The sequence below is a fragment of the Drosophila innubila genome (genome assembly GCF_004354385.1).
Source record: "Drosophila innubila isolate TH190305 chromosome 2L unlocalized genomic scaffold, UK_Dinn_1.0 4_B_2L, whole genome shotgun sequence".
Classification (NCBI taxonomy): domain Eukaryota; kingdom Metazoa; phylum Arthropoda; class Insecta; order Diptera; family Drosophilidae; genus Drosophila; species Drosophila innubila.
In genome coordinates, this window is record NW_022995372.1 from 14,914,032 (window position 1) to 14,930,857 (window position 16,826).

The 16,826-nt window shown below is 33.2% G+C and overlaps 2 protein-coding genes across 4 annotated transcripts; both read right to left on the reverse strand.

The window, feature by feature from the left end:
- Positions 1-12: 12 nt before the first annotated feature.
- LOC117782301 lies at positions 13-1,119 on the reverse strand. The gene has a single exon (XM_034619391.1). The coding sequence runs from the start codon at positions 1,064-1,066 to the stop codon at positions 227-229; it is 840 nt and encodes a 279-aa protein (XP_034475282.1). The 5' UTR covers positions 1,067-1,119; the 3' UTR covers positions 13-226.
- A 1,007-nt stretch (positions 1,120-2,126) lies between these two features.
- Positions 2,127-3,690, reverse strand: LOC117782300. 3 transcript variants are annotated; one of them, XM_034619390.1, is made up of 2 exons: positions 2,678-3,690; positions 2,127-2,626 (listed from the first exon to the last, which is right to left on the reverse strand). In XM_034619390.1, exons 1-2 carry the CDS (start codon positions 3,660-3,662, stop codon positions 2,286-2,288), a joined length of 1,326 nt encoding a protein of 441 aa, XP_034475281.1. In that variant the 5' UTR covers positions 3,663-3,690; the 3' UTR covers positions 2,127-2,285. The 3 variants fall into 3 exon arrangements, with proteins under 3 accessions (XP_034475281.1, XP_034475280.1, XP_034475279.1); XM_034619389.1 differs by having other exon boundaries at positions 2,127-2,452; positions 2,498-3,690; XM_034619388.1 differs by having other exon boundaries at positions 2,127-2,441; positions 2,478-3,690.
- Between the last annotated feature and the right edge of the window lie 13,136 nt (positions 3,691-16,826).

The following is a 16,826-nucleotide window of genomic DNA, read 5'->3' on the forward strand; positions in this document are numbered from 1 at the left end:
TAAACGATGCGATTTTTTGCATTGAAAATATATTTTTAATTATGCTGTAATCACCCACCACCAGAATTAACCTTAAGTATGTTTACTTAATCGTTTTTACAATTGTTGTTGTCTCAATGTTCTTGTTGTCTTAGTTTCCCTCAAGATTGAACTATCGGGATTGGATTAGTCATCATGAATATCAATATTTGCGTTGCTATTATCATTTTTTATTGATACGCCAGTTTTAGTCACCTAATTCAGTAGGTTCATCCGCTTCAGTAGATTCTGTTGTTGTTGTTTCATCAGAATCATCGGCATTGTCCTCAATGATACCATCAAGATCCTTTTCACACCTTAGCTTATCCTTGGCCAACTGAGTCAGAAGACTCTCGACACGTTGAGAGGTATAGAGACCGGATTCGACCAATTGCTTGCCCGATCTACGCAGGCGAGTTAGCTGATTTGTCGAAGTAAGCACTCTCTCTGACCATATCTCAATATTATCGCGGCATTGATTTGCAGATGCTGCTTTGCATCCTTTCATTCGGGCAATCAGCTCCTTGGCAAATCCTGCATAGGTTTTAATGACAGCGTTGACATCTCTTTCGAACTGGGCCGTCAATATGTTCAGCTCCTCGAGGCTCTTGGGCAGACTGTAGCTGTAGCGTGCGATCACGTTCTGAATAAGATCATTTGCTTGTCGAACGCCAGCGCCACCTGTTGACTTATTCACGCGCTTTAATTGCTCTTCTCCCCATGTTTGCAACTCTTCAATTTTAGTATTCACTTGTTCTTCATTTGTGTCACCGATGTCTTTGTTAATTTTGTCTATTTCTGTCTGTAGCTCGTCAATATTTGACTGAAGAACCTTGAGGGAATCTTGTCCACTCGTCAGTGCCGTTTTTCTAATTTTATTTTTTTCATTGGACACCAGAGTTTCCAGTTCTTTAAGCGAAGTCTGCAAGGCGGTTGAATTGTTCTTTAGGTTAGTCGTCAAATCCTCGGAAATTGCAGTCGTCCAACAGATGCCAATGCAACTGAGGCACACCGTGAGCAATAGAAAAGATCCCTTGGTCAACTGCATCGTACTCGTTTTTAAATGAACTATCTAATGCATCGTCAGTTGTTTCCATTCAGCGGCTTTTATATCAACGAGCCGGGGAACTGTCGTGCAAATAAATTTGCACGTTATTTCAATATTATCGCATTTGCTGTATTGTCAAATATTTAAGCAGCTGCTCTCGCTATATCGTACATTATAATTTCCAAATGCATCTGCATGCGGTAAAATGTCGCGTCAGCAAATGATTTCAAACTAATGCGAAAAATCTGCAGTATTTTGACATGAATTGAAATTATACTTTCAATATGGAAATCGGGTTGAATCTTTATAATATGTCTTGTACACTTTGCGAATAAATATTAAATAATATTAAATTCGACTTTCAATAGTTTCTGATTAGTTTTAATAATAACTTACAAACAAAAGCTGAAAATAACGCTTGCTTTTAAATATTTATGTTCTTATTGATTATGTAAAAACCAAATTAATTCGATTTCCAATTAAATTAAAAATTTTGCAGTTAACTTTAAAAAAATCTTATGTTCTATTAATCTCGAAGTAATCAAAGCAAAGCAAAATAATTGTTTTTAAGTTCTGGAAACTAATGAATCAATGCTTTAAAATGTTAAAATATTTGTTGAAATATTTTATCAAGTCTAATATTTCTTTTTAATATATTTAATTGATTTTTAACTGAATTAATAGACAAAAATACTTAAAATTTATTATGGTATTTATTGTAGAGAACAGTATAAAGTTCCGTATTCTAATTTGTGAAACACCCTTTTAAGTCTCACAAAACATTTCTCTTATTTTTTCCTATTATCCATTTACCTGATTTGCAATTAGGATGCGTTTTTGATAATGAAAACAAGAAGGTTGATGTTTGAGTTATTTGTCTAAGTTGATTTACTTAGTCAATTTAAGAATAAAACCGAATCACACTTTGTGCTTATAATTTTATAACTTTATTGACATGCTCAAATTTAAGGAATAACATTTAACATAATGAAAATGAAAATGAAACTTGAGTGTAATTTTGAACTGCCACAATTCATTGACCAAATTCCATTAAACGATGTAAGTTTTGCATTGAAAATAAATTTTTTTATTATGCTGTAATCACCCACCACCACGTTAAATCTTAAGTATGTATATTTATTTAGTCGTTTATGTAATTGTTGTTGTCTCAATGTTGGTTTGGCTTAGTATCTCTTAGGATAGAACTATCGGGATTGCATTAGTCAACATTATTGTCATTATCTGTGCTATTCTCAGTAGTTTCATCACCAGATTCACCAATTGTGTCTGAGTCACCAGTTGTATTAGATTCATCAGTTGTACTAGATTCATCAGATTCCTCAGATTCACCAGATTCATCAGTTGTACCAGATTCCTCAGATTCACCAGTTTTACCAGATTCATTAGATTCATCAGATTCACCAGATTCACCAGTTGTACCAGATTCATCAGAATTACCGGATTCATCAGATGAACCAGATTCATCAGATTTACTAGATTCATCAGATGAATCAGAGGAATCAGATGAATTGCTGGATTCATCAGATGAATCAGATGAATTACTAGATTCATCAGAAGAATCAGATGAATTACTAGATTCATCAGATGAATCAGAGTCACCAGATCCATCGGCCTGTTCGTCCTTGTTGTCCTCAATGATACCATCAAGATCCTTCTCACACTTCAGCATATCTTTAACCAACTGAGTCAGAAGATTCTCGACACGTTGGGTGGCATAAAGACCCGATTCGATCAATTGCTGGCCCGATCTACGTAGACGAATCAGCTGATTGGTCGAAGTCAGCACTTTCTCAGACAATATATTGATATTAATGCGGCATAGAACAGCAGGTGCTGCCTTGCATCTATTCATTTGGTCTATTAGTTCCCTGGCATATCTTGTATAGGTTTCGATGGCTTCGTTGACATCTCTTTCGAACAGGGTCGTTAAAATGTCCAGCTCCTCAAGAGATTTGCTCAGAGCGTGGTTGAAGCGTAGGATCACACTCTGAATAAGATCATTAGCTTGTTCAGTGCCAGCTCCAGCTGTTTTGTTATTCACTCGCTCCAATTGATTCTCACCCCATTCTTGCAGCTCTTTAATTGCTTCATTTACCTGGCTTTCAACTGTGCCACCGATCTGTTCGCTAATGTTGCTCAGTTCTTCCTTTAAATTATCAATATTTGAATTGAGAACTTTGAGGGCGTCTAATCCACTAGTCAGCGCATTTCTCTTGATGCGATTTGTTTCCTCGGACACCAGAGTTTCTAGATCTGTAAGCGTACTCTGTAAGGTGGTTGATAAGTTATTTAGGTTAGCGTTCAAAGCCTCGGAAATTGCATTCGATATTTGTTCACTAATTTCTAGAGTATTATGCAAAGCACTTTCCGCAGCATTATTCAGATCGCCTAAGAGATCCTTTGTAATTTCAGCACCGTTTTTTGTGGCAGTCGCCAGTTCATCGAGGATATCGTGAGTTGCATCGCCCAGTCCATTCCAGATATCTTGGAGCAGATCCAAACTGGGCTTTGCCCAGATGTCACCACAACTGAGGCAGAGCGTGAGCAATAGAAAAGTTCCCTTGGTCAACTGCATCGTAGTCGTATTTAAATGAGCTTTCTAATGCATCGTCAGATATTTCCATTCAGCGGCTTTTATATCAGCGAGCCGGGGAATTGTCGTGCAAATAAATTTGCGCATTATTTCAATATTATCGCATTTGCTTTCATTTTATTGTCAAATATTTAAGCAGCTGCGCTGACTCTACACTCTTATTTGCCAGCCTTTGTCCAGTTCGGAGCATGAGTCTGGTGCTTACAAATGCATCTGTATGCGGGCAAACGTCGCGTCAACAAAAAGTTGCCAACTAATATGGAAAATCTGCAGTGCTTGGACATAAATTAATTTGATAATTTCAATATGAAAATCGTGTTAAATCTTTGGAGTTTCTATTGTATGCTTTGCTGAGCGTGTAAATAATATTAAGAGTAATTTTTTATATTTTCTGTTTAATTTAAATATGATTAGCTTAAAAAGCAAACTTTATAAGAGTATTTCCAAATGACGTTTGATTTGGCTACAATTAAAATATAATTTCAATATGAAAATCGAGTTGAATCTTTGGAATTTCTATTGTATACTTTGCTGAGCTTATGAATAAGATTATTTGTCATTTTATATATTTTCTGTTAAGTTTGAATATGATTAGTTTAATAAGCAAACTTTATAAGAGTTTTTCCAAAATAAGATTTGTTTTGGCTTCAATAAAGTTGAAACTATAGCAGATAACTTTAATAAAATTCTAGGTAAGAGGCAAGTTCTGATAATCTATGCTACTACCCAAAATTACGCAAAATATACTTCTACTGTTCTTTAAGCCAAGTAATTGATGCTTAAAAATGGTATAAATCTATAAAATTTGTTGGGGAATTTCGTAAAACTGAAATGTTTTTCTATTAATTATAAATTCATGATTTAATTCATACATTTAATTTTTAACCAATTTATTTATTATAAAAAACAAACAAGTAATTAAAAAGTTTGAATGGAACAATATCTTCTCAGAAGATATGTCCGAAAAATAAAATCTTCGGAGTATTCTATGAATTCTATTTTCTAAATGAAATCCACATAAAATATAGCATATTTTTAAGCTCAAGTGAAATTTATGATAAAATTGAGCAAATTATTAAATATATAAATGTTTTTCTATTTATTATTGCGGGGTACATTTAAAAATAACTCCTATTTTCCTCCTATTTTTCACATATTGGAATGCCTTTCTATAATAAAACAAGAAAGTTAATTTTTTTTGTTTTAAAACAATTTAATTTGTCCAATTTAAGAAAGGCCAAAGACAAAGGCGAAGTTAGCTTTAATATTGAAACAAATGGGACTCCACAGGGGGCAGAAGGGGGTGGCTTATGACCTCTAACCATTGCATGAGTTCATCCTTTGTGCTGAATTTTGTGCATAAATAACTAAAAAGACATGCACGGAATTCAAGGAATCACATTTGGCTAAACAGATACAAGGGAATGTGGGGGCGGAAAGTAAAAGAGAGTGATAAGTAGTGAGACAAAGGTAACAGGAGTATTAGAATACGATATGTATGTAAATCGTTGTCTTGTGCCTACTTTTATCATCATGGCTTTAATTGTCGCTTGACAAATGTCCTGCAGAGGGGAAACGGGGAGTGCAGAAGTGTGCAGAAAGGAGAGGGGAGAAAAGGTGTATAGCTGCCTTTCAAGGTAGCCGTAAGCGACGTGCAGCATAAGAATTTTATTAGTCTGTTGTTTGCTTTGTTTAATTATGCTGTCATTAAGTTTGTTATACAGTCACACACATAAACATACATACTCAGGTAAACACGGATTGTATCACACAACGTTATAATCAGAATGTAGAAAGTGATGGACTAACAGATACCTAGCATGCTTACAAATAAAGTACTTCAATCATAATATTACAATATGTTTCTTTTTCAAATTGAACGCTATATAAATACTGTATGATAAAACAGATATAAATACTTGTGTGGGGGGATCAAAGGCAAATATTTCCTGTGTTTTGTATCCCTACTCTTATAGTCTTCAAAATCAAATTGAAATACTGCTAATATGACTCAGCTCTTTATTATTATAACATTCAATATTTGTAATCTTTAAAATCTTTACTACACCTTTTATGGATGTTTAGTTCCAGGGTATAAAAAATAAAAGCTTACATGTCTAAACGCAATTATGACCGAGTGACGAACAAAGAGAGACGGACATTAGACAGTGAAACAATGCCCGGGGACAATATTTTTTATATATAAGTATAAGTGTATGTCGTAGATATTTTTAATGTGGTTAAACTGGCGGGCAAAAGAGTGAGTAGATGGTCTGTCAGGAATGTCCTTGTCGCTTCTTCGTTGCGGTCTGTTGGACACTCTCGGTCAGACATTTAATTTACATTTTCCACTAATTGGCTTGCATACGCTACGCTCTCGCTTCGCTTAATTAATTTAATTAGAAATATGTTATGGCACAAAGAAAGTCGCAGCCATTGCAACATGTCTCTCTCTGTATTTTTCTCTCTCTCTCTAGTGTATATGTGTGGGAGTGTTTGTGTGACTGCAGTCTGTGCTAACCAAACGCTGCTAATTAGGAGTATGCAGTTCATTTGATGGTCCATTATTTGGCTCATTGAAAGCTTGTTTTCTGGACACCTCATTGAATGACAAAAATTTGATATTTTTGTTTAATTTTATCCGCAATGTTATTAGGCATACTTTTGCTAAGTTATTAAGGATTTCAATTAGAATTAAAAAATTGAGACTATGTAATTAATTCTTCTCCAATTTATTTAAAGTTTAGCAAAAGAAAGCTTTTTCCTAACTTAATATTTACTTATACTTTTTAAACATTTATTAATGTTAAATAAACACGCGAAAAATATTTGTCAATAATAAAAACAAAATATAAGTTGAATTTAACAATTAAATTAATATTTTAAATATTTAAATTTAAAACTGCAATTCTATTAAGATCAAACATTATTGGATTAAAAGTTTAAATTTTCTATTAATATGATTAATATTATAATAAGTAAATTTGTACAATGATGCTTATTTTTGGATGACATAAATATATCCATAAAATTTTGCGCAATGATGTTATTTATGGCTTAAAGTCACAAGTAAACTTTTTTTATTTAACATTTTATTATAATTGTAGTAAGAATGTCAATAGTTTTTTTTCTTTTAATTTTTATAGTATATAAATGTTTTGAAACATGAAATTTTAACTTATTAAAACATCGTATCGATAAAGTTTTTAATTATTCTCATATTATTGTTAATTTGACAAATGTTTTAATAGAAAATATTCTTATCAATGATTTTATTATCATTATTGCCTTTCATTTAATAATCGCATTAAACATTGATATTTTTCCCTTAGCTGTCCTAATGACATGGAATGCATTATTTTCCATTTTGCTTTGGCTATGAATCTATGGATCTTTGTAAGTGCACCTTAGCTTTGGGGCAGCAATGCTGGCTATCCTCTTATACTGTTTGTTATTTCTCTGTTGTTGCATCTTTTCTGTTGACCTCGGTGGCAGCAATGAATGGTTGCCCATGGAGCCAGAACTGAAGCTGAAGCTGATGCTGCCCCCATGGCGTGGCAATCGCGGCCATTAAGTCATTTTGTTTCCTGTTACATTTCCGGTATCTTTTTAGCAACCTCGTGGCCTGAGTGGTTTGGTTCGGTTCGTTGAGGTGAGGTGAGGTGGTGCTCTGAACTGGTGTCTGCCTTGGTGGCACCGTTGCATGGTTGCTCGGAAAATGCTTTTAAAGTAGGTGGCTGCTTCTTCAATTTATTGCACACCAAATGTACGATATTATTGTTGTTTTTCATGCACTTCTTGTTGTTATCTTGTACAGAACGCTGCCTCTCAAATTGCAGCACATAAAGTGCTCTGTAAAATTAACAGTTTTATGCCCAACACCGATAAAAGTGTTAAAAGAGTTGCCATTAATGATATGCCATCAAGTAAAGTGACCCAAATGAATGCATATTAAATAAATTTATAAAAATCTAGATAACTTCAATATATTTTATAATACCAGGAATTTATTGATGAAAACGATCTTAACAAATAGTATGTTAGTTAAATAACAGAGTTCAACGCACTGCTGAATTAAAACATTTGCTGATGGCAAATAATATTAATTATTTTCATATATTTATTGATCTATTAATATCCTCCTAGTTCTAGTTTAAGACACTAGTCACCAACTGCAGTATTTTATGTAAAATTTTATTTACGCAGTCTTTTATCCATTCTCACGTTCCCCTAAAATAGTTAATACTCAACAAGTTTCAAGTTCAAATGATTGGATATGACAAGATAGATAGACACAAATATGTTTGATATATATTCATGTTTCTTTCCTTTACCAATATGGTGTAAATATAAGCTTAATGTTACTTATATTTGATTCATGTAGACTTGCTGCTCAGATCATTAAATCCCTTAAAATCTGTGCATGTTGCTTTCTATTCCCATTTGACAGTTGCCTTTGCGCATACTCAATCACTTAAGCAGTCCAACAGCTCCAGTTCCAGTTGCAGTTGCTTTTCTGCTCTATTTTTCTTTTTCTTTCCCTCTCGTTGCTTACGCTTTACAGAGGATGAAGCTATACCCACTAGACATCCGTTATGTATACCCTATACTTTTAATATTGCTAATTCTTATTATTTTTAACAGTAACCGTCAGTTTAGAGTGTATAAATGATATATTTTTTATTAATATTAATTAACATATTTTTTAATATTTCAAACTGCACTTATATATTTTAATTAATTGAAAAACGAGATACTTTTTTTTTGTTGTAAGTAAATCCTAAAGTAACTTATGTTCCTGGCTTTAAAGAATTCGGCTGATAGATTTTAGATATATTTATTTTTATACAGGATATCTGCTCATCTGCATACTCTTTGTTTTATGTTATCATCTAGATGCTGCCATAAACACTAATTTAAAAGCCCATCATAAAAATCCGAGTAGAATGCGTGCACAGATTGCACACAGAAATATTTGCCAGCGATGTACAGAGAAGCACTAGTATAAAGTACATTTGTCTAAGTGAATTCAGCGAGCAGTAAAAATTGGTGTGCATTATTTTGCATATGGCAAGAGGCAAACCAATGCCCATACCTGGATTTCATTCGAAATCTAAAACCTATGCACGAGGAGCTGTTTGAGGGGGCAGCATCAAGAGGGGCAATCGTTGCGTTGCTCATACGACGCGTTGGCATTGCAAGTGCTGTGTGTGGCCCCTTGGCGCACATGAGGCAGATTTAGTGTGCCAGGTTTTTTATCTTGTCGCGCACTTTGTGTGTGTATGGTCGCTCTAGGGATCAAGCGGCAGGTGCTACGACTGGCAGAGCAACATTTGTATATATGAAAATACTATGACTCTTTGCACTGACTGTGTGTACTCGTATATTGCCTGGCAATCTCATCTACAACTAAACAGTACACTCTTTACCTCCACATCTCGGTTTTCAGAGTGCTAAATGTGAAACAGCAGTCACTTAGCGTACTACTTGCCCCCCCGGTCGACCCGTCTCTCTCTTTCTCTCTCTATAGACCGCATGATGCGCTCGTTACTTCATTGGCACAATCCCCAGACTCTGGCTGCTTGGTTGCTTTCATTGTTTTGCTGTGCTTTTATATTTTTTATTTTTTTCGCCACGTATTTTCCTTTAATGCGCTGCGGATTTGCTGTGAAATATGCCAGGACAGAGACACTTACACACACTCACACACACACACACACACACACACACACACTGACGAGAGAGTGTGCCCGTATCTGGTTACATTCCCGGTTGGCACTGCGGCCCAGCACTTTTATGCTAATTAAGTTTATGCTAATTTAACTTATTGCCACTAAGTTGGCCCACATATGCGGCCAGCCGCATAAGCTATTCATACTCTCTACTCTTTCTACGACTCACACTTGTACTCGTATTGTATTTTCCAATTCACATACACACACTCACATACACTGTCCAAATCTAGCTGCTGGCATTGAAAATACATTAAAAATACAGCACTAAATTGAATCGCCAGTCGTTAAAGCTCAAGTAATTTATTTAATTAATGCCATGCCATATTCCGACAACAACAAAATGAAGTTGCTTACGCCGATATTGTTGATAATACAGCGAATACGAGTGCGAACGGGAATGTGAACGGGAATGCCAATGTGAATGTGAATGTGAATGTGAATGCAAATGCTCATGTTTCACAGTGCGTATGCTTCACATTCAATTTGCACATTCGCGGTATTCACACTTCGATACTCTACTACGTGTGTTATTAAATTTGTAATGCATTTTGTTTAGAATTAAATCCAAATCATTTCAATTAACACTAAGCTTCAATCATTTTATTATTTTTATTGTGGTTTAAAAGAGTGCGCCAAAAGTATTTACAGTGTATATTATATGTTACATATAATTAGTGAACATGACATTTTTGATCAATAATGCTTTTCAATATTTTTATTATCTACATTTTTATTTATTATAATTATTTTTTTTCATAAAAAAAAATAGAATTCGTAGAAATTTTACTTCATATATAGAAAAAGAATATTATAAGTAAGAGCATTCAACTGTCGATTACACCAAACATAGCTAAGTAAACTTGTAGTGCAATATCTGACCATACCAATATACAAATTCATATACCTGCATACATGTAACATAAGTATGAATATATACGCATAATGTTTAATATTTACGACTTAAAAAGCAAATGCGTTATTTTTCTCGGCCTTACTTCTGTCCGTCTGTCTGTCTCTTTTATGTGTCTTTCTGTCTGTCCGATTTTTGTGCATGTAAATTGCATTTAAGGCAATAAATCAGTTTTAATCAGAACAGAGTCCACGCAGCTGAGACTTACCGGACAGCAAACGGCGTCTGTTCAGCTCATGATAGGCCTCTGTATATGCACACACTTATACACTTACATACGTGTATATGTAAATGTATTTGTATAATAATGAAGTATGGGTGGGGTTGGTCGCTCAGTGGATCGGTGGCTTAGGTGGTTTAAGCAAACGGACTCCGTATGCATGACGCTTTATTAAATATAGTTTGCTTGCATTGCTTATTTTTGCAAATGGTTCATTAAAGTTCATAAAATGGAAAGCTCCACATGAAACGATCGATATTTTCATTAAGAAAAATATTATATTAAACAATTTCATTAATTGAATATTTTCATTTTAATTAATATTCGTTAATTTTAAGTGAAAAATTATAGTTTTTCCACAGAAATGAAAATATTTACTCACTTGAGTTTATAAAATGGAAATTTCAGCACGAAATATTGCAATATACAATTAAATTTATTAAATTATTATTTTATTTTTTAATCAAATGGTAAATGCATATAGTCTGAAGCATATACAAAGATAGCAGTAGAAAAGACTTTAACTTTTCTTCATATGCACAACTTGCACATCTTTCTTCAGTTATTGAATCATTTAATTTAAGTTTTATTTTGAATATCAAACGAAAATGAATTGCGGTTTGTTGGTAACTAATAAAAAGTACTGAACGATGAAATCAATAATTGAATGTGGAAATATTACAATAAATAATTTCAGTAATTGAATATTTTTATACCAACTTGAATTTATTTATTTTATATTACATGCCAAATGAAAGTGGCTTATGGGTTTTCCAATGAAACACATACATAGATAATTCAATAGAAATGACTTTCATAGTTTTGTTTTCGGTTTTCAATTAATAATGATATTGTTTATAAGAGAGAACGTTAATTAAAATTGCAATGTGCGTGAAAATATGTTAGACAAAATTAAACTGCATTGTATTGCCAAATTATTTGGTATATGTAAATTTTGTGTGGGTGAGAATTCACACACACACACACACACACAACGCAGCTTATGGCAGTTGTTGTTGTTGTCGTTTTTGTTTATTGTTGTTTGGTATTTGGCACCGAAAAGCTAAAAGTTAATTCGAGGCAATTATATTGACATGCCAAATGTCCAGTAGTCCAATCGTAGTTCTTGTTCACATCCAGATCCTGTTCCTGCTCCTGGCAGCCGGCCATTTGCTAGGTTCATAGGTTAGCCCCCTTAACCCTGCTACTAAACTACGCCCCCGTCCCCTCACAGGCAAACTCGTATCAGTTGACATTTTACGCGCTTTTTGAATTATTTCCTCGTCGTCTAACTTTGGCTTAAAGCGTTTTTGGCACACACAACATTGTGTACATGGCCTGCGTATAATTCACGAATAGATTCCAATTTGAATACGTATTCAAATTTGAATTTTGTATTCGCATTTTGAGTTTAGCTTTCGGCAGTTGTGCAGTTAATTTGATTCAAAATGTGAATATTCGATTGCATCTTGTTATTTTTGTTGTTGCTCTATACCAATTGCCCTTGCCCTGCCACGCCCACACTCCCACTACTGCCACTGTATGTGTATGTGTGTTTGGCATTTTGTGTTGTTGATTTGCTGCGGTTTTTTGCTGCGTTGTTTGTTATTTTTGCTTGTAATTTGTCTCTCTGACTAGGCAACTTTTGTTGTTCTCAAATGTGAGAGTGTGTATGTGTACACTGTACACTGTACGCTGTATAGTATGTACTTGGTATGTATGTACAGCTATTGCTCAAATATTTTATTATTTATGCGTTTTAGTAGCCGACATTTCAGTTTTTGTTGCTTGGCGTCCAGTAAAACATTTTTAGCTGACATGCAAAAAGTTTTTGCCTCAATGAAGTTTTGATTTTGGCCGAGTTTTTGGCTACGCACACGCCGGACAGAGACAGACAGAGGTAGTAGTGAGGGAGTAAGGGATGTGAAAGTGTGGCAAGGCAATTACATGAAAATGCATTTATTATTGTTGCAAATTTGTTGTTGCTACATGTGAAATGCCTGGCGAAAGCTGCATTAAAATTGCAAGTTTGTTTTCCTGTAGAATACATTCTTTTTTTTTATGAAGCGTAAAGGGAGGCAAAGGGATTTGGAGTCGGGGGTACGTTGGTTTTGGATTGTGGCCTTGCCATAAATTTGTTACAAAATTTATTGTAAATTGTTTATGTCCCCCGTTCAACTTTAAACTTTTGTTTGTTGCTTTTTAATAAACTTTGCTCGCTTTTAAAGTAAAATAAATATGTGTAAATGAAATGAAACTTACATTCAATTTGCATTTCACTGACAAGTGTCAGCCATAAATCACTTTTCATTCGACTTAATTGCACTAAAAGACATTGAATTGAAAAAATTTGCTAACATTTATTGCAATTTAATGCGAAAAATTAATGTGTTTTAAATAATTTAAATCAAAATTGAAATTAATAGACATTCGGCATATAACCTTTTTGTCAAAGGTTTTTAACAATAATTTAAATATATTGTATTAAATATCTTATAATTATTTAAAAAAATTTAGTTACAAATTTGTCAAACTAAAATAAAGTAAACTTGGGGCTAATAATAAAAGTATACTTTATCAATTGACTTAAAAAACATGCCATGAAAATTTAAAAATTGTAATTTATCAGATTTGATAAGTTTACAAGATAACAAAATTCTCAGCATTAATAAGTGCTTGCTTAGTTTATAAAAATAAATAAATTTACATATTTACTTTGAACTGATCTTAAATTATTGTTTTCAGTTTGAAAACAAATCATAATATCACATAATATTTATCAAACTATTTGTAAACTGATCTACCTCAGAGTGAAAAAAAAAAATGGAAAAGCTTGCAGCTATGATTTTCTGTGCCCCATTCACAATGAATGTTTCATAGTTTCTTTATGCTGAGACAGAACGTAGCCATAGATCATTATTAGGAAAAATAATAAAGTCACCTGAAGAAAATTTATCAAAATCATAAATCATTGCAAATTGCTGCCATTTCTTTTCTGCGTATGCTTATGCGTGCTTCCTTCCATGTATATGTGAGTATGTGTGTGTGTGTGGGTATGCAATAATTTCTCAATATATTTGCATGTGTCGGCGTTTGAAATATTTGCAAGCTGGCGCTAAAGTGTTTGCAATGGAATTCGTTGCAGGCAAATGAAGTTGAAGCTGGATAACATTTAAAGGGAGTATTGAGCATAGAATGCGAGTGAAATTAAATTGAGTTCAAAGAGCGCACTGAGTGACATTTTCTCTTTGAAAGAGAAATGATTTGCGCTTGAGTGAGTATTCTTTTTAACTCGCAACTGAGCGAGTGAGCTCAAAAAGAGTGTATTAAGTGAGTTTTTATCTGTATTTGTTCTCTTTATAAATTGAGTATTTTTATGATGTGCATAAGAGAATTGGAGTTTGAGATATATTTGATTTGAGTGCTCTCTTTGAGCTGCATATATGCACTCAGTAAGATTTCTCTTTGCTTAAGTAAGAAATTTAAAACGTGGCTCAATGTATGAGTTTAATTGGAAACTGCATTCATTTGAGACGATTATGCTCAGAGTATCTCAAATTTGTGTTTAAGCTGCAGAGCAGCATTTCTATTGCTGATGTGAACAAGGAAGCTCTGGAAAAATTTATGCATATTTGAATGATGACATTATTGTATATAATTTCCTATGAAGATAAATAAGATAAGAGTAACAAATATTTTCCACATTAGAAAGGTAAATATTTATTAATAAAACTCAAAGTTATTCACAACGATTTAAGCTATTATTTGAGTAAACATTTAACTCTATCTAATCAACCAATATGTTGAGAAATGTTTAAATCAATTTTTTGGATTACCAATAAAATTAGGATAATAATTCAAAAAATATATAAACAAAATGAATACAGGTAAAATTAATATATTTTAAAAATAGAACGTCAGACGTTCCATCAATTTTAATTAAAGCGGTTACAACTATTTTTATAGTAAAAATAAAAAAAACTTTTTTGAATTTTTGAAATAAACATTGAAAATTAAATATTAATTTTTATTGTAAACAAACTTGGGCATTTTATGTAGGTTAACAACAATTAATTTGGATAAGTTAGTTTTAATAGACGTGATTATTAGATGATCAGCGTGTGGCTTGCGAATCTCTAATGAAAGTAATCGTCGATAATCATCAGCTGGAAAGCCACTCGATGGCATACAATTGGAAACTGGGAACTGGGAGCTGCGAACTGGGAAATGAGAAATGCAGTGGTAACGTTTTCTGCAGTTCTCGACTAACGTCATTCTCAAAGGTACGGCAAATCAACAGACCGACAACGGCGAACAAATAACAACAAAATGAAGCCATAAATACATTTGGCATCGACTGATGGCCACTTCAATGAAACACCACACGATGTTCCTGTTGCACGTCCTTCACCCGCTGTGGCATCCTTTTGGTTCGCTTTGTATCGGCGACTTTTTAATTAAAATAAAAATGCCACACTCACACGCACATGACGAGAGGTTGGGGTTAAATCAGGCATTGGGTGAGGGGGGTCGGTGTATAATGATGACGAGTGGGGGTAAATCACGACAACAATAAATATTAAGTTAAAGCGCATTTAAAATGCCAACACTCGACGAACAAGGAAATCACATGAAATCAATGCGCATAAGTTTAATGCAATTCACAAATACACACATACAGCTGCATTCAACAAATGAAAACATACACACACAGACACACACACACAGACACGCCGACAAAGCACCAATCGTTATGAACAATTGTTGGAAATTAATTTTTGTTTTTTAAATAATAGGCTTATAAAATAATTAAACTCAAACGGCTTACGTTTAATGGCTCTCTCGCTGCATAGAGCAAAGGGGGGCGGGACGTGGGCGTGGTCGTGGTCACGGTCATCTGAGTATGTGTGTGCGTGAATGTGTGTGTGAGGTTAACTTTTCGAGGACCATAAAAATATGAAAAATGCTTGTGAAAAATTGTTGAAAAATTTTCTTTTTTTGTTGCAAACATTTTTGCTGCATTTTAAATGGCAACAACAACAGCCATAGCAATAAAAGCTGTAACGACTGACAATTAATTGTTGAAAATCAATTTACAGAACGCAAGCGGTTACCTCTTTTATTTGGACGGCTTGCTCAACTTGTTGGCTCTTTGTATTTTTGTCTCTTTTAATGCCACCCACATAGCAAATGCACGGAGTATATATTTAATCGTGCCTGAAGTGATTCAAAATATATTTCTTAGTTTTTCTTGCTAAGATAAAAACTTTAAATTAATATAATAATAAAAAAGTAAAAAAAAAAATTTATTTTCAAATGAAAAAATTATTTTACTATTTTCTGGTAACATTTACTAATTATCTGACTAACATCGGATTCTATCACCTAAGTTTCTTTAAAAATTATCTTATGTACATTTTTAATCTGTTTACAGGATATCTCGACGACATGCCCATTTTTTTTAGATCATTCATACATATTTTATTTAATTTATCTTATTTTTCGGTCAATTTAAATAATTTGCATAACGAGGTGAAAATATGACCGCTTGACGAGTTGAGTGTAAAAAGTTAAGTACATTTTTGCTTTTCAGGTGAAAAGTTACATTACTAGTATCGGAATACGATCTACAACTTTCAAGTACACGTCATTTAATATGAACTATGTTAAGTTGAAAGGAAGCATTGGGTTCAATTCAGTGACAACTTTATCAGACTCTGTAAGACTACGTAGAAACCTTGTTGAGTCAAGTCTGCATTTAAAATTGTTGGTACAGCTTGTTTTGTAAATTAAGTAAAGTAACTTCATATTTGATTCAAAAATATATCCGAATAGTGATTAAATTACAAGGAATTTAAAATTGATAAAGTAGTATGGTTTCATGTAACAGTATTAAACATTAAATAGAAATGAAATTTGATAATCTGTTCAAAATAATTAATTCTGCAGGTGTTGTTCTTCGATTTTTCATGAGTGATCAATTTATTCCTTGGAGTTTCATCGCCATTTGATTTTAGAAAATTTCTAAGTGAAATTTCATAATTTCCACGTTTTTTTCTAAGTTAAATTTTGTTGAATTTTTAGCAATTGAGTTTAAATTTAAAATGAACGTTCTTATTTTAATTATTATTGTTTTTAATATGTTTTAAATTTAAATTCTAACTAAAGTTTAAGCTATAAATTGACGCTTTAATTATTATGAAATTTTCAATTAAAAACTTATTTCGGGGTATACAAAAAATTGGAATTGATCAACCTTTTGCTTAACGATGAAAAGGTTT

Excerpts from the sequence above, each read along its gene's own strand:
- LOC117782301 (XM_034619391.1), bottom strand. The coding sequence starts at position 1,066 with ATGCAGTTGACCAAGGGATCTTTTCTATTGCTCACGGTGTGCCTCAGT.
- LOC117782300 (XM_034619388.1), bottom strand. The coding sequence starts at position 3,662 with ATGCAGTTGACCAAGGGAACTTTTCTATTGCTCACGCTCTGCCTCAGT. Across the intron at positions 2,442-2,477 it reads GTGAATCTGGTGAATCTGAT|GAATCTGGTACAACTGATGA; the intron begins GAATCTAATGAA and ends GGTGAATCTGAG.